Source organism: Aptenodytes patagonicus, chromosome 3, assembly GCF_965638725.1.
Source record: "Aptenodytes patagonicus chromosome 3, bAptPat1.pri.cur, whole genome shotgun sequence".
NCBI lineage: Eukaryota > Metazoa > Chordata > Aves > Sphenisciformes > Spheniscidae > Aptenodytes > Aptenodytes patagonicus.
The window spans coordinates 68,680,908-68,702,995 of NC_134951.1; the positions used below are offsets into that span (position 1 = coordinate 68,680,908).

At 46.8% G+C, this 22,088-nt stretch overlaps 2 protein-coding genes across 4 annotated transcripts in view; both read right to left on the reverse strand.

Annotated features, from left to right (window-relative positions):
* TXLNB (taxilin beta) overlaps window positions 1–16,251 on the reverse strand; it is a 51,906-nt gene extending 35,655 nt beyond the window's left edge. Inside the window, exons 1-2 of one of the 3 annotated variants that reach the window (XM_076333727.1) lie at window positions 16,190–16,251; window positions 15,104–15,338 (exon numbers count right to left, since the gene is read on the reverse strand). The gene's annotated coding sequence lies outside the window, so the exon portion shown is untranslated. Of the gene's footprint in view, window positions 1–1,645; window positions 1,818–15,103; window positions 15,339–15,507; window positions 15,563–16,189 lie in introns of those variants that run through there. The other 2 variants (XM_076333729.1, XM_076333726.1) reach the window with 2 other exon arrangements.
* A 2,077-nt stretch (window positions 16,252–18,328) lies between these two features.
* On the reverse strand, window positions 18,329–21,249 carry CITED2 (Cbp/p300 interacting transactivator with Glu/Asp rich carboxy-terminal domain 2). Its single transcript, XM_076333730.1, has 2 exons — window positions 20,996–21,249; window positions 18,329–20,357 (listed from the first exon to the last, which is right to left on the reverse strand). The coding sequence occupies exon 2, from the start codon at window positions 20,348–20,350 to the stop codon at window positions 19,625–19,627; it is 726 nt and encodes a 241-aa protein (XP_076189845.1). The 5' UTR covers window positions 20,351–20,357; window positions 20,996–21,249; the 3' UTR covers window positions 18,329–19,624.
* Between the last annotated feature and the right edge of the window lie 839 nt (window positions 21,250–22,088).

Here is a 22,088-nt window from a genome sequence, read left to right on the forward strand (position 1 = left end):
CACTCCGGTCCTCCTCTCCTCCAGTGGGAAACACCCCCAAGAGCCAGAGGGTGCTACTGCCTCCCCACTGTGGGAGAGGCTTTTCTCCATTCTCCTCCTTCCTCCATTAAAAACTTGGGATAACCCAGGAGAGCAATGGAGCTCCTCGGGGCACGGGTGACCTCCAGTCTCAGGTGGGAGGTGACAGACACCGGTCCCAGGTTGATGCCTTTCTGTAGGAGGACTTGTGGCCATGCCTGCCATCCCACAATGAGACTGGTGCTTGGGGCAGCAGCAATCTGCAGTTGGCCCCAAAGGCACAAAACAGGGCTGAGCACACAGCATAGCCACAGCTGGACTCAGAGGCAACAGAAAAAGGTGTGCTGCTACGCTCAGCCTGGTAACATGCTGAATTTGTTTGTCTCTGACCATATCCCTTAACATGTCACATTTACGGCACGATTTGCCTTCTCTGTGCTTTGAAATCAGCCAGCACCTCCAAAGTAAAAGGTCAGTCGGCAAGAGCCAGTGCCTGATTTAGCAGAGCTGCAATAGCCATCCTTCTGCTGCTGGGAAAACTGTCCCCTGTGCCGGGCACCGCGTCAGCCCGCCTCTCGCACCGCTGGAGTGGACCCTGCTGCCGAGGCACCGTCCCGGCACGAACAAAGCACAAAACAAACGTCCTCTTCTTAGCTTCTCCGGCAGACTGCCTTGCATACTGTCGCAGAGTTTTGTTTATCTTTTTTAAACAGAGCGCTTCCCCTTCCTTCTCACAGGAATTGCTTCCTCCTTCCCTTCTCGCAGCTTGAACTTCTAGAGGGTTTACAAACTGGTCTATATTTAGCTCTTGTCTCCCCATGTATCCAGCAGAAGGACACATGGCACCTGCTCTGCAGCCAGGAGTTATTTTAAGCACTTCTAAAATGGGTAATGGTATTTAGCACTTTATGCTCAAAATTCACATACACACACACAATTCTCTAAAACAAAGTGTTCCATATACTTACACCAGCCAGCATATGCTGATAAAATCTGAATTTTTACCTCGACATAACACCAGATTGAACTACAGTAACACCTCAAAGCAGCACATATTAAACTCTGGAATGGCCCACACTACTGTAACTCCAATTACCCTCCAGAAAAATACAAGTGCCTTGCTATAGCCTAGACACTGTCCTATGTATTACTTCAGAAAGCGGCGATAAAATCAGCTTTATCAACTACATGCTACATTTGAATAGTTTTATGATTTACGCACAATTTTCTTGTACAAAACTGAACAAAAATTCAGAGACTTCATGGCAGGTATTCATCAGGCATGGAAAAAGCCAGACTCAGAGACTTTCTGAAGTCCCCTGCCTCACCTCTCATGTGGCACCTGAGTCTTGATCACTTATTGTTGTAGCAAACCAGCCATGGCCCCTAGTTTCACTTAAAGGCAAGCTCTACCAAAGTCAGCTTAAATTTTTTTGATCACTCTTTAGAGAAGCTTTTCTTACTTTCACCAACATGCCTGTTTTCCTTACACGTCACACGGTGCCCAGGCTTTTAAGGTTATTCCTAGAAAACATGGGCTGACAGTCCCAAAGGGAAGTACTTAGATTAAAGCCCTTGCGCTATGCCACCAAGCAGTGACAGCAAGGAAGCTGTTCATCAGACTTACCGGAGCAAAGAGAAGAGCTGAGCAGAGAAAAAAAGTCAGGCAGAAAGCTCAGACAAGGGCACGCCAGCAACAGGACACTGGTACTGTAATCCTGCCACCAAGGGAAGAGGGACGGGAAGACCAAGCGAGGGGGAAGGACAGAATGACACAGCAGGAGCAAACACTGCGGAGACTGAATGCACGCTTTGCAGGGGACCGGCTCTGATAGGCGAGCAGGGAGGCTGCCTGCTAGCTGGCAGCATAAGCCAGCTATGTTGGCTACTCCCTGCTCCGACAGAGATAGCACGAGAGATTAGAGACTCGGGCCCTCAGAAAGAGAAAATAAAGGAAGGATCCATACACAGCGGCTACCCTTCAAAATTAAGTCTTAATCCTTCACGTAGCGCTGTGTGAAATTTGTCTGTATTGACTATGGATTGGTCAAACTTGGTCTAACTTTTCTGTCTGTACCAGAAAGACTGGGATGGCTTTCCATAATGTGAATTCCCAGCTGTGACTGCCCTTTGCAACCGGGGATTTGGGCAGGATTTGTTAAAAACCAGGCTGATCCTTAATCCTAGACTCACTGGCTAGAAGGGACCACAGGAGGTCTTTAGTTCAACCTCTTGCTCAAAGCGAGCTCAGCTGTGATCTCAGACCAGGTCTCTCAGGGCTTTGTATTAGTCTTAAAATAAGTCTCTCCAAGGATGGAGACTGCATGACCTCCCTGGGAAGCCTGTTCTCCTGCCTGCCTGTCCTCGTGGTGAAAGGGTTTCTCCTTATACCTAGCCTGAACTTCCCTTGTTTCAGCTTGTGCCCATTGCCTCTTGTCCTCCCACCTTACACCCCTATGAAGAGCCTGTCTGTCTTCTTGATAATCTCCTCGTAGGTACTGTGGGGCTGCAGTTAGGGGCCCCCAAAGCTGTCTCGTCTCCAGGCTGAACATCCCACTTCCCCCAACCTCTCCTCATGGGGCAAGTGCTCCAGCCCCTCCAGTGAATTGACCAGCTTCTCCCATGGGGGCAGCAATGCTAATGGAGACGGCTGGTGTAGCTGTTCCCCTGATCCCGGTAGCTCCCAAACAAATGTTCTTGTTGCTGCCAAGGTAACCTGCCTGACCCACTTTCTGCATGTCACTGTGCCGGCTCACAGTGGCCCAAAGTTGTTTACACAAACAAGCAGAGGACTCCCCAGGGAGCTCAGCTGCATGCTGTTTATCCAGCGACCAGCGACTCTCACTGCAGTGACCCACAAGCCACTCAGGCGGCATCTTGAGATGCCAGATGGCCTAAGGACCATCTGCTGCTCACTCCCTAGAGAGACATGTAGGTCAGTTTAATGCACAAATATGCAAACAACTGAGATGCGCTAAGCTGGTACTGGCAGTGGCAGCCAGTGCTATGAGAAGAGAAATGGTACTTTGGCTCCAGTGAAAAATAATAAGGCTCAGAATAACAATAGGAGGAAAAACACATGTATACTACAATGATTTGGAGTAAGCCTTCAAACTGAACTGTTGTTGCATGGCACTAGAAGATCCAGAAATGTTTGGTACCTGATTTACGAGGGATGTAAGAGAAAACAGTACTGGGCAGCTCAGCATCAAGAAGTACTGGCTCAGAAATTGTCCATATGTTAGCAGCATCCCAGACTTTCACTGGAGAGGACTAAAGGTCTTGCTATATTTGTGGACATAGTGCCTGTGGGGCGGAAAGAACATACTTGGGGTCGTTTCTCATTAATCTCATTTATCTACTTGGAAAAGGTAGCTCATATTATCTGGGGATGTGTGAGCATCATGCCTTAAGGAAAAATCAGTTCTTCAAATCTTCTTCAGATACTGGTGGTGGCTCGGTAGTGCTCCTAAGGAAGGCACAGATTGAAGGATGATGAAAGGGAGCTTGCAAGGTCGGGGGCTTCTGCTGTGAATCTTTTGGAGGGGGTTGGAAACTGGCTGGACGTGTTTTGAGAGAAGATAAAGCTCTGGGGTTGTTTGTGACAGGGCAGCGTCAGTGAGCAGAATACCAGTGAAGATAAGAGTGTGCAGGCTCCTTGGGCTCCTCCTGTTTTGACTGGAGAATTCTCCTGTTCCAGTCCCCTGTTCATTTTTCTTTTGAAATAAAATCAGCTCCACGGTTTCCGAGATCAAAATGCACAACTGAGCTACCAACAGCTGAGTTGCAGAAAGTTACTCTGGCATATCCTCACTCCTTGGCAAACACAAGGCAAGACACGGTCAGCTTCGCCCTCTTTCACTGAGGTTAAAGCTATTACGTGTTAGCTCATTTTTGCAACAGCCTGACAGCATGCACGCAGACCCTTATCGCAGCTCAAATGACATGTGAGGATTCACTGGGTGGTGGGAACTTGCTCATGTCCTTGAGCCATCAGAGCATACTGATAACAAGAAATTAGTTGGGGTCATCATTGTAAAAATTAGCTACAAGAAATCCAAAGCTACATGTTCTCAATTGTTCCTAAATATGCAAGTAAAGAAAACGGCCTCTGGTACAGTCAGGGAATAGAAAGGGGCAGATGAAATCAGTGTTCCTGAGTATGTGGGGAGTATGCGTGTGCAGCTCCGGAAGATTAAAAGGGATCTGCTGGATTTTGACGTGTGAATTGAAACAACTACCTTAAGAAGGGAAAAGGAAACTCAGACTGAGAAATTTAGAGGAGTGTGTTGAAACTGTCATGCAGGCCATTTACATGCTGAGGGCGACTGACCAACTGGCGTTCTGACTCTGCACGCTGGGATGGTTGCATCTGGCGAGCTGAGGAGAGAGCTGGCTGAAAAGCCTCTCTGTGAAACCTGCACTGCTTCTGACGTTTCTGCTTTTGCAATGCTTTGGGCATTTCATGTCCCTGTTTAGAGGAAGAGAAAGAAAAGCTTTCTCTAATCCACGAGAAAGAGGAGAAATGTACCTTCCCCATGTTAAAGCTAGACCACTCCTTGAGAATTTGCTGTAACAAGGCTGAATTTCTTTTTCAGTTGTGTTCAGTTGTGAGCTGGCTTGCATATCCACAACCCTACACTCTCTTTGGTGCACAGTGGCATTTCCACTGGTGTTATTGGTAACGTTACACAGAAATTGCTTGTCTTGCAGCCTATTTCTGGATTAAATATAACCATCAGCAGCATAAACCTACTGAAGAAACAGGCTTCCCAGGGGAAAACTAATCTAGTAAGTAAATTTCTACCTATATTTATCATTTGCTCTGTATGATATTCAATGCATTCAGGCTTACTAAATGGAAGGACAAGTTCATAATTAAGTCAATGCTATTGAATCTTTTGGGTTTTCTTTCTATCTTTTTCTGACATACCTTTTCCTTTCTTTCCCCAGGCCATTTTCCTCAACTGCAACATTCAGCTCTCACCTGCTGATGCTCTCCCCCCTCCCTCCAGTGCTAATGTCATCGGCATTGAAACAGTTACTTTTGGGGGTTTTATGTATTCTTTTTGTGTGCCATGGAAGGTTTAGGCAATAGACCCACGGTTCAAGTTTAGAGCCTCCCTTTCAAATGCTCAAGGGCTCTAAAAAATGCAAACTCTGTCTGAAGGCCATACTGTGTTGGTTAAAACCACTTTAAAAAGTTTTGAGGGTTTCTTTTTCATCACGAGCAGTGGCAAGCCTCTATTTCTTCTTCCACCTAATTTCTGCAGAAGCCCTAATATCCCTTGGAAGCCATACAGACTGCTTTGGCCCGCAGGCCAGTGTCTTGACAGAAGGTGAAGAGGCTGGGGAGGGTCTCCTGCCTTCTACACTGGCCAGAAAAGAGCCATCTGCACCCCTCTGCAAACTGTAGCCGCTCTGCTCCACGAGATCCCACTTGCCAGCAGCACAAGAAAAATCTGGAGACAACATTATTCCTGGTCACGTCATACACGGAGTTGCAGACTGCACTGGACTGCCATGGCCTGCCACTTCAATGCCAAATCTGTATCAGTGAGAGCATCATTTTTGGATTCTAGCAAGGAAACCCTGCTAAGAACCTGGAGGAGTTCTTCACAGCTTTCCTGCTGAACAGTTTGTAGTTTACTTTTGGAAAGATACAAGTCTTTCAGATTATACTGTACCTGGGCAGAACCAATTCCTGCAGTACCACTACTTCAGTTAATTATATAATATATCTGGAAATAAAATTGATCCATTCTGTTTAAATATGTACCATAATACACTTATGCCATTACATAATTAATATACTTATAACATGATAACATATAGTAACAAGCAAGTATGTAAGACATATAATGAAAGTATAGCATGTATGAAGGATTTAGAAATGCTTATAACGTACAATGTATAATTAGAATTTAGAAATAGCCCTCGTAAAGGTCTTGAGACACAGAAGCACAGTGATGTGTGAGCGGTGGTCTGGAAGTCAGAAGCTTGCTGCGTCTGGCAGTGTTTCCCTGCTGTGGGCAGCTACAACTGAACCAGGGTTGGGAGAGTCCTTTGAGGTCCCAGTGCAAAGTCTGTCAAGACCAATCTCCGTTGGGTTTAATTTACTTCTTTAGAAATGTCGTAAACATCTGGACCAATCAGACATTTTGCACGGTGACCTCTTGGGAATCATTTCTCTCTTGCTTAGTCCTGTGTCAATGAAAAAAAAAAAGGGAAAAAAATAACATATTTGCATTTATTTGCATACACAAAGCAGGTGCTCCACACTGCATCAATTTTCTACAGATTTCCTAGTTCCAAATCAATCTCAAAAGGGTTGGGAGGTTATGATTTGCCTTCTAATAAGATTTTATGGCCTGAAGGGTTTGTCATATACCTACGGTTTGCCAGGTTTTTTCTTCTACAGCTCAAAGATCCTGACTACCAATGGCAGTTAATAACACAGCCAAATTAGCTGACACAGAAAATCCCAATAGGCAGCAGACTTAACTATTTTAAGCAAATAATTTAATTCTTAATCTACATCAGTAGGAATATAATTTCTGAAATTTAGCAAGGAAACCACTCTAAGAATCTGGAGGAATTCCCCATGGTTTGCTACTGAACAGTTTCTGATTTATTCTTGGAAAGATTCAAGTCTTTTGAAACCTTAAGAGCAAGCAAAATCAATTATCAGGGTTTCCATTTTCTCCAGGCAATTTCCACCGCTTCAGCTTGCCCAGGAGATAGACTCTCCATAAATACATTATGCTATGTGCTATTTGAAGAATTTGGCAAACTGGAGAATAACTTCACTTGAAAAATCACACATAAGGTAAAGGAATCCCTCAGGTGAGGCATGCAGTCACACCTGAACGCATCTCTGCAGTTTGGAAACAACTCTCCTCCAATACATACAGGTAATTTATTGGGAAGGAAAAGAACAGTATTAGCTATTTCCAGTTATTCTGGTACTGCAGTGAAGTTACTGCTGATTTACACCATTACAAGCTAACATGAAACTTCAAAAAGGTACCGAATCCTGAAACTGTCTAGTTTTAATCTAATTTAATTTTAAAATGATGCCCCTCTAGCTAGAAATGACCTTCTATCAACAGACTGTGGGAACAGAGTTGGGCCAAGTCAACTGTCAACCCCAGACATTTTGTGAACCTGCCAGGGGAAATCTCTGGGCCCAATTCAGATGTAATCATGCTGTAAATCACATATCAGGTGTAATTTGGAAGCCTTTTAAATGCCAACGGTACGCTGGTCAAGCGTGAGTTGTAGAGAAGAAACTGTCTATTCCAGTAAGATAATGTAAACTGACTTGCTTTGTATGAGGTAGCTTTTTGTCTTTCCCTCCGTTTTCTAGCCCCTTCCATTTGCTAGTAATGTTCACTTGCATCAGTTTCATTATCAATCTGCAACATTTTTTTTTTTAGATTGCTGCTAGAGCTGGCTTGTAAAAATTAGAAATGGAAAAGACTTATTAAAGGCTCAGTCCTGCAGCTGCTCCGGGTGTGGAACTGCCATTGATTTCCCAAGCAGCACCTGCTGGTGAGCAGCACAGAGAATAAAGCAAATTAGAAATTGAAGGCGAGCTCTCTCAGCTGTATGGGCTGTACATGGGCGGTAAAGCATCTCGTAATTGGAGCCAAACATCTTTCTCTGGAAAGGACAAGGTCCAAATTCTGCTGACAGTCATAAGTAAGCTGAGGGGGGCGGGGGGCTGAGCAACACTGAGGTTATGACTAACCTGCCTAAGAGTACGGGAGGGAAGAATAAGGACTGACACAATGGGAATGACACAGATTGAGATAACGCTTAAACAATGTTTGGAAATGAGGGGCACGTTTGTGGTGAAAGATAAAGACATGTAGACAGAAGGGGGAAAATAACAGAGGCAGTAATGGTGAAGTAAGTCCTAATGAGAATCTTATTTTTTAGGATAATGACAGGGTGGCTGATGAACTGTTAGTTCAAAAGGAACCACACGGTGATCTGCAGAGCTGGCAGCACTACCGTGATGTCTAAAACTGCTGCTGATGTAAACACCAATGACCTATTTTAAGACATGCATGGAAAGAGAATCACTACATGAAAAACACAAAAGGATGCAAAAGGTATATTGGCATTAACGGAAGGTATATTGGCATTAACAGATCAAAACTGCAAAACGGTGTTAATTGGATTTTTTTATAAGGGTTTTCTAGCTGTCTAGGTAGAATCGCCTTATTAAACATAACACGTTTGGGGAACCAAATGAGTAAGGAAGAAAACAAACCCCAAGAGATGAAAGGATGAATAAAGAAAAGATCAGGTGAGAGTGACTTTCACATTTTACTGAGCTGAAAGACAAATACAAGAGGTGGCACCAATGTCACCAACTTGTTAAAATATAGTACATCTTCATTTTGTGTACATAAAAAGCCTATGCAAGTCATATTTATTGTGAAAGGCAAATTGGTCTCTAATTTAGATCCTGAACTTGAATAGGAGTATAGGGACAGATATATGCATAATATTTAGTCTTAGGTATCTTCAGAGGTGTCTCCAAAACTCTACTACTACAATGAATTTAAAAAGTTTTTTTCTTCTAACAGCACTCTAAAAGAGAGGACGGGTTAGATCGCAGTGCTTCTCAATAACCTCAGAGAGGTCATGTAATTTGGAGGCTCCCAAACCAGTTGGAGTACGGGGAATTGCTGAACCAGGGAAAACTCAGCTATTTAGCACCCCCCTTGGAATCAGAGAGAACAATTCTAGTTCACCCGGATACTCTGAAATCATCATTATCCAATCTGTAATATCGACTGTGTTCCTATAGCATTGCAAGACACATCACTAATTACCGTTTACCTTATTAATTTTTTTTCCCTTTGGTTATTAGTTCTGTTTTCTGAGCCCAAAACATATTTTACTACAAATCATGGTTATCTGTGGTTAAAATATTTAAATCAAACTTGTAGAATTAAAGATGTAGGAACAAACTTCTGTGGCAGAGGTTTCCAGTTGTGTAGTAGCTTGCATGCAAGGATCTAATATAATCTATTAAGCAAGTTCAACATCAAGCAGCAATGAACTGCAAAAAGCACATTGTACTCATTATTTGAAAGGGTAAACTAAGACATAAAGTGTTACATGTTAATACACAATAAATAATGACTTGCCCAAGGTCATGCAGATGGGAACAAGATGTGCTCAGATTCTTTTCCACTTTAATTGTGGCGTGCTTGCTTTATACATGAGGACCAGAGTTGCATGCTTAGAGTGAAGGGGAGGTCCACCTCACAAAAATGTTCAGTGTCTTTACGTGCTTTATGTGCCTTCACTTTCTGTGAAGGGTTTGCATCGGTTGTGAAATTCACAGGACCCGTCTAGTCAACTTGAATAAAGATGGTCTAAAAACCGCACTGCTTTGCACAAAGGAGGGCTAAGTTAGGTAAATTGTAGGACTGGAGGGCCTAAATGGTAGCCAATATAAAGTAATCTTCCCTATACAAAGGAACTGGACTTCACACGACCACAGAAAATTGGAACTCTGATTTTCATTAAATTCATAAGACATCTGTGAGATCTCCGAGCCATTTCAGGGGCTGTGACTACGACAACCCACACAGGACAATGTAAATAAAATCTTAGGGCTGTCATATTGTTATTCTAATGACTAATAAATATTACCTTTTCTCAGCTTGTTTTCTTTTTTTCTCTTCATTTGGTCTCCCACCTGCCTTCCCTGTCTTGTAAGATAGCCAGTGGGTAAGTCCCCCAGAGCCACCTTTCTGTTGCATGCTTGTACTCTCCCGGCGCAGCAGGCTCCTGCTCTCTGGTTGCACCTCCAGGCTCTTTAGTGTTAGCTTCTGTGCCGTAATCTTTTCTCACTAGGAGATCAGCTAGCAGAGCAGGCAGGAAGGGTAGTCACTATTCGTAAGATTGTGGACTGTTTCACCAGCCACAGAATGGAAAAAATAAAATCTGTCTTTAGTCCTATTCGTTCTCACTTATTTGCCAGTCACAAAAAGGAAAAGCTATTGGAGGGCACACTGGGCAGTAAGCCCCCCAGAAACCTCCTTTGTGCCAGCCAACAGCAAACAAGAAGAAGATACAGTTCCTTTAAGTCTGGCTTGCTCTGTCTTCTCTTTCCTCTTATGTCACCAACTAACGTTTGACCAGCTGGGTCCTTGTGAGGCTTTATCAGTTTCAAAGTCCTGTTCTGTCACCCTGTTCCTTCCTAGACTGTCAGGTGTCAAGGATACCCACAGGTCATCAATCTTCTCATCAAAAAGTGGAAGAAGAGGGAAATGCAGCATTTCAGCATGATCATCCATCTCAGGCAACAAACGCTGAGGAATCATGAACCCGGTAACTGCTGGCACAAGCAGGTATAAGCTGGCTACTTGCCTTTCTAAAGGAAAGTATGGAACCCCCCTGATAACAATGGATGCTTTACTGGCAACTTGAATTGGTTGGGATATTAAATACTATATACATCTATTTCTTCGCTGTTTTAGCAGAACAACCAGAAAGACAAAAGTGTCTATACCCCTAAGATGTGACATACATGCAAGTTAAACATGCATATACTTAAGCTTCCTTAAAAAGTAACATGCAATTTCCTCACAATGAAAGAGGCTGGCAAAAGCCACTGACCAAAAGCAGTCTGGAGCTGTTCATTTTTGTGGGGAAGGAAAAAAAATTAGGAAAATGTTAGTCAATCAGATTTAGCAGAAAACATCCAACTCAGCTTTCCATCTACCCTCCTTTCCTTTTCAGTAGTTAAAGGCCACCTGCTACCAGGGTGATACAAAAAAACAAAACTAAGAAAGAAGACATCTTCAAGTTATTTCACCTTACGCTGAGGGGAAAAAAGTAATCAGAAGGTCCCACTAAAACATTATTAGAATGATTTTAAGAGTCATAAAAACGAATAAGCTAATGTCAGAGGAAAATACGGATCAGAAAATACTCTAACCCATTCCTGACCCAAAGGCCACTTTAAGAATATACTCATATATGTGATGTTATATTTGAATTAAGTTAATAAGAACCTCAGATAGGCTCTTGGTCATCCTAGTGATTGTGAATCCTGACTTAATCCAATCTGAAATTATCATCGTAACACGAGGTGTTGGAGTTACAGAGGATGGTTCATGTCCGCGCCTACAGTGCTGTGCTCATTCAACGCTTTCACTTGGTCAAGCAGGGACTCCAGCAACACCACTCCAGACTCTCAAGACCTGAGACTGATTTACACCACTATGATGTACCCTGGACAAGCAATGTATAGTCCTCCTAAAATGAATAATATATTCAGAGCACTTTTAGGCCCACTGACACCGGTGGGATGACTCAGGGGAAACTGAAATAACTGCGTTAGACTTAGAATATACAATGCAGTTTTGGCGTAAAGTACTGCCTGCACTCCAAAAGGGGTCCCAAGGGTATGGCTATATTGGGTGAGCCATCAGTCAGGCCTTGATTTTTGGCGTGGACACCACTGGCCACGCTAGGTCAGAATTAGACCCAGAATATCACTGATCTACATTTTGGTGATGAAGCTTATGTGGGAAAATCACAGGTGAAAAATAATCTTAATTCCTGTTAATCTTCACAATTTGTAAATCAAGATCACTGCCTTTTGAAAGCTAACCATAAACTGCCCCCCCAACATGGAGAATGGACCTCCTGAACTTGGCTTACACATCAGGTCTTTTCTTGGCTTGCCTTATCTTCAGTCAAAGTTATAAGGATACCATTCAGGGCAAAGCTGTTACGCACAGAAAGAGCTAGAGAGATCTGAAGGAGAGGCAAGGAAGCAAAGTATTCTCCCTTTCTTCCTTAGGCCAAAATACTAACTGAGAGTTCAGCTTTGGAATTTAGAAGTGCTCTGCTTCACTGGTTTCTGTGGAGCCAACCTCCTCATTTAAACACAGCCCTTGGTAACAGAGCCTGGGAGAAAAACACACAACCAAACGCAGGTCCGCTAATAGAGGACTTCATTGCTTGCGATATTTACATGTAAAATGAACCACGTCAAAAAGACTCCTGAACTAGAAGGTCTGGACTAGAGGAACCAGAGTAAAGAGTCCCTGTGCATATTAACCTAATTTTCGTGATGGCATTGTGGAGTTGCCGAGATGCAATTCTTGCATTAAGTAAAGGCTCTACTCCATAAGCATCCATCATTATTCACGCTGACTACCTTTCATTGGGTTAAAACGTATATGACAAATCGAATTAAAAGGCTGCTCTTTTAGACTTTAATCAATAAGAAATGCAGGGCTTCAGCTACACCTAGTGGACAAGCTCCAAGTACTGCAGCCTTTCTGCAGCCGCTCCGGTAACGTGGGCTTATCTGTCATGTTAAATTACTCCTGCTCTGTTTCAATATATAAACTGTGAACTGAAACGAAGCACCTCCAAGTAAGTATCAACAATTTAAACAGCTCCTTTCAAAAATCTGTGTGATTATCTCTGCATCGCTGTCTTTCATGTAAAGTGCTTGATTAAAAGGTCAGGCAAGAGGACCCCGCCTCAAAAGGCGAGAGCTAAGAAAGAGAAGAAGAAGCCACGGGATGGGACGGCGGGCTGCCCTGCAGCGGGTCCCCATCTGCAAAGCCGGGGACGGGGCGAGACGTCCGTCAGAGGCTGCTCTTGTCCTTATAGGGCAAAGTCACACACAAGGTGACTGGTGACAGACCAGCTGTCGCCCTCCCCTGCCACCCTAGGGCACGGCTGCAATAAACCACCGCACCAGCTGACTGCGCATCCCAAAGCAAACACACACCACCTCAAAACGCTTTCAACGGCTTATTTTCACCCTGATTAAACTAGAGTGAGGGCAAGAGAAAGCACGGGGCCTGTAGTGCTTCCTGGCCACCGAAAAGAAACCCGCCAGACGAGGCCGAGATACTGGATTACAGGGCATTTAAAAAGAGAGAAGGTGGTTTTTACAAGCAGGACTGAGCACAGGCTTCAAGTCCATGTTTTGGCTACAAGTTTCCAGCTGTGGTGGCTGACTAGGAATGGGACTGCTCCCTACTCGTCTTCCAGAAGCAAGGACACAGATTCCGTCCCCAAGAGCAGAGCAGCCGGCACACGGGACTGCAGGCTTCATGGGCTCCATCCAGCGGCAGCTTTGCTCACTTATCTCCGCCAGAGCAAATTCAGGTTTATGTTGTAAATAATGGTCTGTGAAGAAGGTTAACACATCATGTTTTCTCGAATTCTCCACTTCTCCAGTGTACAACATTGCGCCCCATCAGACATGACAAGAAAAACCAAGCTGTCCCCATCACTCCACAGACAGGCACCTGTTTATAGCTTGTGGGTTAGGGCTGGCTGGTTTTCAGACCTATCCCCTAAAACCTTCTCAGTGATGATCATAACTAAGTCTTTTTTGCCTACTACTTAGAAAGGCTTTATATTCATCTCCATACCTGTGTTCATACTTTGCCCTTCATCCCCTTGTCAGATCACATGCTAGCCTTAGCACAGCCTGCTGATAAACAGCCCAGAAGCAACCCAAAATACACTTATATAACCCTTATAATCCTATAAGCAATCCAAAATGTAACTCTTTAGCTTCTGTACAAAGCAGATGCGTGCAGAGGCTTGGTGTCACTTCCCATCATTGGAAAATCCCAGGAAGCCATTCCTGCCTTCAAATACATACTTTACTTCATACAAAGTTGATGGAGGACATAGAGCTGTACAAGGTTTGTAGCCAGAGAAAGTATGAATTATTAGCCCAAATAATGTAGCTGGAAGAAAACAGAAAAGATTTTGAGTAACAAGCCTTTAAATATTTATCCCGGCAGAGAGAGAGTGAAATCTGTGCTACTTCTGTTTGCATGGCAGCAGATAAGACATTTTACAGACTTTGAGAAACTTCACCCTCTCCTGCGCAGGGCGCTAGCGCCAGCGAAGCAGGCTGCACTGGGAAACTCACAGTGCAATTCTCAGGAGGCTCTGGGTCAGAACTGCACATAGGTAGGTGCACCTTCAGCATCTTATTGTGGTGAGCGTCTGCTAAGTATTTAGTGTCTGAGCTCAAGAAATGCTATGTACTCACAGTAGTAACTTCAGCCACGGTTTTAGGAGCTTCACAATTCTGAAAGTTTCTTTTACTTTATTGCTGATAAAATAGGGAATATATTGCCAGATGAACACGCCAATAGACAGAGATGACAAAATGGCCCGGTGAAAGAAAAAGGTGAGAGAAGCGGTCAGATTTTATGAAGCCTGGTAAGCTGGAAAATCTTTTGCACATTTTTAATATGGTAAACATGTGTCTTTCAAAATCTGTTTCAGGCTTGTGATCAAATTGCCCCTCTGTAATTTTTTAAGAGGGGGAAGGGCACAGCAGATGGAGAAGGACTGATCAGAATACCTGATCCATCTCTATTAAAAACCTGGTGTTGCAAATTTCTTTCTAAACTGAGGCAAAGAGAGTAACAGAGAACCTACCATAACAGCAGCTCATCTGTTCAGTCACTTGATGTATCTCGTTATTGTTGCAGTCACTGAGACTCAGCTTTATCTTGTGCGCAAGCACAATAGTGGCACCATATTGAAATGTGTAAATATATTTTCAGAAACTATGTAAAACACCTCCTCTGTACTGACAAAATTATGCACTTAGAATACATGAAACCCTGAGAAAATGCTGCTGCCTTGGGTTCCAAATTCCTTTGATTCCTCATCTTAGTTTTATTGCATATGCAGTGTTATCTGACAAATATATTTGCCTGACTATTTAAAAAGTACTTTGTCTTATCATTTAAATAGCTCCTGTCAACGTTACTTGGTCCTTGTTCACACTGCTATCCCTATGAGTGATAATACAGAAATAGATCAGGTTAAGGTTGGTGTGCGTAGCCCAGATCCGTAACATTGGCATTTCTTATTCCTGTCTGCAGTAGCGAGTATTTTGGAGGAAATGAAGGCTTCAGAAGGATAGCTGTAGGGTCAGGGACAAGAACTGCTTTTTCTGACTTTATTTCCCTTCCCTCCATGCCCGTGCCCATCCCGGTTTTGCTGAGGCTTCTAATACGAGGAGGAAGTGGTCCCTTGGGTACCAACTCACATTAAGCCCTGCTGGGCTGTGCAGCCAGGAAGGAGCGGAGGCAGAGGGCAGGAGGAGCAGGATAGGAACAGGACGGCTCCTACACCAAGGTGTTGACGCAGAAGCTACCCATGCCCTGAAGAAGTATTATGACGTGGCTCCACAGACACATGCCACAGCCTTTTGCCGAACACCAGCGACCCACGGGGCTTTGTATCCAACTTCTCTAGCAGATCTGGAGTGTGGAAAACATCTCCTAGGGGAAAAAAAAGGGGGGGGGGGGAAGCAAAAAAAGAAACAAATGAAAGGAACTCTGCAAATCCAGATGTTGGAATTTTCCAATCCCCCTAGCAAGACAAGATAAGCAGGGGATAATCGTCGTTTATATAACTTTTTCTTTTTTTTAAATAAAACCTGAGACCAACAGGCATGTTTTCACAAGGTTTGCTTGCTTCTTCTCTAAACCCACGCCGAGAAATTTCGGGAGGCCCCGCACCCCCTCGGGCCGCAGCGCCGTGCCGCGCCGCGCCGTGCCGCGCCGTGCGGCCGGGTGCTGGGCAGCGCCACCGCCTGCGGACACCGCTCGCCCGGCGGGCCCTCCGGGGCGCCTCGGGCAGGGCTGCGACGGGCACCGGCGCTGCAAGGGCACATGGCCGGCTCCCCTCGCTGCCGGCCGTGCCCTTCCTCTCCCTGCCGCACGCCCTCGGTGCGGGCCTCTCGCCCCGCGCAGCCCAACGCCGCGGCTGGGGGGAAGCTCCGCGGCTCCGGCCGGGCGGCTCCCGGCCCCCGCGGGTCCCCTCGCCCCCCGCGCCCGGAGGCGGCTGCGCGGAGGCCGGCAGCGCCCGCGGGAGCGCGGCGGCAGGGAGGGCGGCCGCCCGCACGGGGGCGGCGTGGCGCCGCCGCCCGCCCCCCGCAGGTGGCTGCGGCGGCCGCGCCGGGAGCCGCGCCGGGCCGGGCCGGGCCGGGCCGGGCAGGGCCGTCCGCAGCGGCCCCGGCCTCGGCGTCCGGCGGCGGAGCCCCGTCGGTGAGGGGGCAGCTGCCCCCCCGCGCCCACCCGTGAATTCTGTATTCCCGGGGAAAAAGGCAGAGGATTGCGTTAATGGGCACCTAGTTTTCCGCCGAGCGTGTCTTGCGTGGCGGGGCGGCTTAGAGCTGATCTCCCTTCCAAATAGAGCCGCGTATCTATTTATGGCGGTGGCTTAAAGAGGAGCAGATCTCATGTACCATGTTGGACGTTCTTGAAAACCAGCCAAAGTACAGAGGTCAAGTTTCCTGTACTGAAAGCAACTTATAATGGGACGCAAGACGGCAACGTCCTTCGCGAGGATCTGGCAGTAGCCGGAAAACTGGGTCACTGTGCATTTTTCACTAATCGCTGGGTTCAAATGATAAATTACTTTATCATATTTCTATACAGTGTGGAAGCTAGAGAGGATCCACTTGAAGGCCTGTTACTGCTTCAGCCGTGGGAGCCAGCTGGGGGCGTTGCCAAGGGGTTCACGTCCGAAGATGAGGGTCAGGCCCCCAATATTGCCTGGTGGACGATATTATGAAGAAGAAAATATGTAGTTGTGCTATCCACTGGGATCTGATTCTTCATTAGAAATTAAGGGACAAGGTAGTCAATATGATTGTTTTGCAAATTTCCCCAGGGTCCGCTTTTAAGAAATCGTAAAACTCCTCGACGATGCCTTGCCCAAAGCCAGTGCTTTCAGTAGCTGCTGTTGTTTGGAGGCAGCAGCTCTCAGGAGTTTTACAAGGAGTCATATGCAAATAGACTCTACCAGCGTGCCCGTGAAACTGCCTATTCTTGGAAAAGCTTATATGGAAGGATTTAATGTTGACAGACTTAAGTAGTGATGTCTCAACTGTGAAGAATCTGTTGTTTAACCAACTTTATGAAGCAAAAGTGCTTATCATTAAAGCAAGAGTATTCCCTTTTGTTTTAGGAGATCGTGGTGGCTTTAAACATCTATGCAATTTGGTATGCACATAATTTGATAGTCTGTTTTATAAGAAGTTGATTAGAATCAGAAAAATCACCCTCCCAAACTCCAGCAGAAGAGGGCAATGCAACGTGTGCAGATCAAACAGCCTTAAAATGGAAAAAGGATTTATATAGTGGCAAGTTGGGCAACGGCTCTTAAAACTACAGCTGTATTCTTCTACACACTCTTTTACGTCATTGGTGAGTTGATAAGTTATGATTCGCTGCCATTTGATGTTAAATTTGCTGTCACAAAACATTAGCGATCACTGGCTGAAAGCAGACGGTTGTTTTTCTAAATTCTTGGGTGCCGAGTGTTGTCTAAGAACGGGCTGCTACTGCCTGCAGAGAGCGTTTTGTCGTCAGGTTTTCCCAGAAGCGTACGCTTCCTTCTTTCTAGTTTTGCTAATACTTTAATACAAGCGTTATTTTTTTTTTACATTCATAAAACATTAGCTGCTTCACGTCTGTAAGGCAAAGAAGGCCAAGTATCACTTTTCTCACCAGCTGGGACAATTTTAGCAATAGTAATCAGTTTAATTTCCCAGCTTGATTCAAAACACTGCTATTTACACTCCCATTGTGTGGCGATACCCTCCCCTGTTTACGTGCCCAGGTTTAAAATTTAACTACATCCACCATGTTGTTTTTCTTCCTAATAAATTCAGAAGACGAGGCTGAAAAAGCAAGCAAAAAGAAAGCACGGTGGTATCGCTCCTGTATCGAACTCGGGAAGCGTGGCTAAACGGGATTAACATGTATTATCAGGGTCCCGATCCGGCAGTCCTCACTGAAGTAGTAACTTGTGCGGGCGCTTTGCCAAAGGCTGAGTGGGGGCAGAAGGCTGCAACAGTTGGCACTAAAGGAGCAAGATGTCAATTGCCTTCTAATAATGGGCATTTTTCTCCCAAATATTTACAGCAGACCTGTACGGATTTGTCTCTGTGGCTTCGGTTGGCAGCAGTTGCCGGGAGAAGGGGGTTAGAGATGTCCCAGTGTGGAATATTTTAGGGACATAGGCCCCTTCTCCTAAGTCACTGGAAAGGAAACACAGTCGGTTCTGGTGCGATGCAGATCTGGATTGATGCGGCGCTCTCCCGTGTTAACCCTGTGAGGCGAGAGGGACGGGACGACGCCCACCACCCTCCCCCTCCCAAGTTACAAATACCTGCGTGTCAAGCGCTTGGTCTTTTTACATAGCTCTTCCAGGTGAGATAATAAATATACAAAAGAACAAAGTCTACTATATAAATGAAAGCAGATTTATAAAATTACAAGTTTAATAGATAAATATAATAAATACTTTATGCATCATAACTCTGGACAACTACATTTAAAGCAAGTATGTTGGCAAGTCACAAAAATGTTGCGCCTCGGTAACTTTATTTTTCATAAAACCACACTGACAGGCATATTACAATGTTACGTATGAGGCTTTATGCTGCAAGTATGTTCAAATCCCGCTCACCTACCGAGTTCACCATGACATATATATGGGTGTAGTGTACTTTCTATTTTGGAATGTCTTTTTGCACACCAACACGGTCGTACAGATAGATGTTCTACTTACCAGGGACAGTGGGGAAGAGTTTTGAAGAAAAATACTGGTAAATGACTCCTAGAAAAACTAAAGCATTTCTTAACTTTTTATTGACATTGGCAAATTAAAATAGAATAAATTAACAATATTTTCTCAAAAAAATGTTTTGTACAAAAATACTGTCAAAATTTCCTGAAAAGCTTTCAACACAGTAGTATCTTTTCATGTACTGAATAAACTATATTAGCACAGTGTCAAAATGCTGAAGACAGAAACAAAATAATAATTAAAAAAAAAAAAATCTGTGAAATGTTTGCCACTAGTCAACATTCCATCCACACCATATTATTGTCTGTACATATGGGGGAGGGGGAATGGGTAGCAGACTTTTTAAGTAACAGCATTACTTTTCCTGATCTGGAAAGGTTTGGCCCACATCTGTTAAGCTTCCAGTTTAGCGTATCCAAAAAAAAAAAAAAAAAAAAAAAAAGAAAAATTTATTAGTCTGCACAGCAATGCATAGTTAAAAATTAAGCAAGATGGCAGCATTTGTGCAGTAGTATCTGCCCTTCAAAGTTCATGCAACCAACTAATGCAAATTTCTTTCCCTGTTCACTCAGAATTTGAACGCAGTTCAGGTCATTGGAAATCATCGTTTACAAAATCCACAAGATTAAGCAATTTGCCAAGATTAATATCTAACAGTTCAGCACTGTGGGAATTATGGGCACGTTACTGCGAGGAAATGAAGAGAGCGAGGAGGGGAGGGGAGCGACCAACATAAAAAGGCAGAGTTCGCTAGAAATCATTACTACGGGAGGGGACGTGAACGTCAAGGCTACAAAAAATGTGGCAGCGATTTAAGGGGAAAAAAAAAAAAAAGAATTTATACAAGCGCATAGTTGACTCTGCTTTCCAGATTCTCACCTTTTCAAGCCCTGAAAAGTGAGACACCGTGTCTAGGGGAATGTTTTCATTCGCACCGATAGAAAGTCCTTTGTTTGTTTTAAATGAATCAGCAGCTCACCCTGCTGGGCTGCTGTTTGCAAACGAAGTCTGTCATGAAGTCAAACTCGTTCTGTCCCAACCACAGCTCGGGAAGCTCCTTGATGCGATCCAGCCCCATTTCGATGACTAAGGACATGAGGACCTCCTCGTCGATGAAGTCAGTGTCTATGACATTGGGCGGCAGCATTGCCGCGGGGACGTGGGGGACGGCGGGCGGCAAGCCGCTGCCGCCGCCGCTGCCGCCGTGCTTGGGGTTGCAGTCCCTGAAATGCTGCTGGCTGCTGCCGTTCAGCTGGTGGCTGCCGGGGTGCAAGTCCGGCATGTAGTGGCTGTGGGGGTAGGGGTGGTGGCTGAAGTACTGGTTGTTCAGCTTCTGGAGCTGCATGCTGGCGCTCAGCTGCCCTCCCGGGCTGGCGACGGGGGGGGCCATGAACTGGGAGCCGCTGAAGCGGGCGGGGGGCGGCATGCTGCCGGCCGGGTGCCCTCCGCTCACGCTCCCCGGCCCCATGGCGTGCCTCACCCCGCTGCTCGCGTTCATATTCCCGGCTCCGTAATGTATATGGTCGCCCATCAGGGCGCTGAAGGCGTGCTGCTGCGGCGGCTGCTGCTGCTGGTGGTGGTGATGGGGGGTGGGAAACTGCCCCATGCCCATCCGATGCGCAGGGTGGTGGTGAAGCCCGCCGGATGCGTCGGGGAATCGCCCGTGGTTCATGGCCATCATGTGGTCTGCCATTGCCCACCTGGAAAGTTAGCGTGTGAATACATTAGGAAAATACACCCTCGGACATCCAGCCGCCCTCTCCCGGACCGGCTGCGTCTGCCCGGCGCTGGGAGAAACGACTTCGCCGGTCCCGCCGTCCTCTCCTTCTCGGGGGGAGGGAGAAGAGGAAAAAAAAAAAAAAAAAAAAATCCCCTACCGCGGCTCCACCGTGGAGTACAAAGGGAAAAATGAGAAAGGGGAGCCCGCGGTACGAAAATCCCGGTCCCCTCCGCTAATCCGGCGAGCAACACGCCTTCCCGCTCCAACTTGTGCATACCTATCGCCGGAAAGTGTTGCATTCGGCAACAGCCGCCTCCTCCCCGCACGTTCAAAAGGCGCCCGAGCCCCCCGGCTTCGCCAGGGAAGGCAGCGGATTTCCACGGCGCTCTCGCTAACTTGCGGGGAACGAGCAAAGAATTGGGAAGTCCCACCTAGCCGCTGTCAGCAACTTTTGGAATTAAGTCCTAATTATTTCGGTAAAAATACAGTAAGGCACAGATAAGGAGGTAAAGCCGGGCAGCTGAGAGATACCTTTCCTCGCGTGTTTAAACAGTCCCATTTTTCCTGTTGCACACAAAAGGGACACCCGGCACCGGCTACGAGAACCGCCGCACTCACCTCCCGGCTTCTTTCTTCTTTTGCTTCAAAGGTGGCGGTGAAATCAGTCAGTAAAAGTCACCCAGCATAGAGAGGGCTTCCCCGGCTCTCTCCTCGGCGCTTACGTGACGGTGCTGCGATCGCTGCCGCAGCCCCAGAGCTGTTTTTCACTCCTCTGCGAGGCTCATCGGCACTTGCCAACAATGAGCTGTGTTTCTTACCCAGCTTTGGCCACAGCTAATATAGGATTTCAGAAGGGAGGAGCAAAACCCTTACAGGCAACCAGAAGTAAAACCTGGAGCAAGCGAGGGGGGAGAAAAAAAAAAAAGAAAGACAGAAAGAAAGAAAGAAAAGAAAAAAAAAAAACCCAACACCCAGCGCGCGCGCGCGCAGGCGCGCGCGCACACGCACAGGGACACACGCGCGCAGCGAGACACGCGGGAAGAGGCCAGGCGGCTCTGCAAGGCACCCGAGCGCCCCGCTCCCCCCGCCTGGGCGACACGTGTGTCCGTGGGTCGCTTGCGCCGCGCTGCGCGCCCCGCTCAGCGCCTCCCCCGGGAACAAAGCGGGGCTCCGCGGCGGGGCGGCGGGGACCGGCGCCCCGCGCACCCCGCCGCCGCTCACCCGCCTCCGGCGCGGCCACGGCGGAGGGTGCCGCCCGCCTCCCACGGCCCCGGCCTCGGCCGGCTCCGCGCTCGGGCATCGCCGGGCTCCGTCGCGCCCCGTCCGCTCGCGTCGCTGCAGCGCGGAGGCCGCGGACACGCGTGGGGCTGAGCGCTCCGGCAGCGCTGCCCGGCCAGGACGAGGTCCGCCCCTCCGGTGCCGCCGCGGTGCAGGTGCCCGGCCCCACCGGCGTGGGTCCCCCGGGCCCGCGTGGGCGCCCCCGGGGCCGGCCCCTCTCCCGGAGGCGAGATCCGAGATCCACCTTTTTCCACAGACACGGGCGCCGCATGCGGGAGGTGTGTGTGGGGGTGCCGGCACACTCTTCCCCCCCCCCCCCCCTTCCACCCCTCGTGTTTGCCCCACAGCCACCCGGGGCGTGCAGGGCGGGTGCCCACCCACTCTTGCCCTTGGCCGGTTTGGTGGGGTTTATTAGCATTATTTATGATTGTTT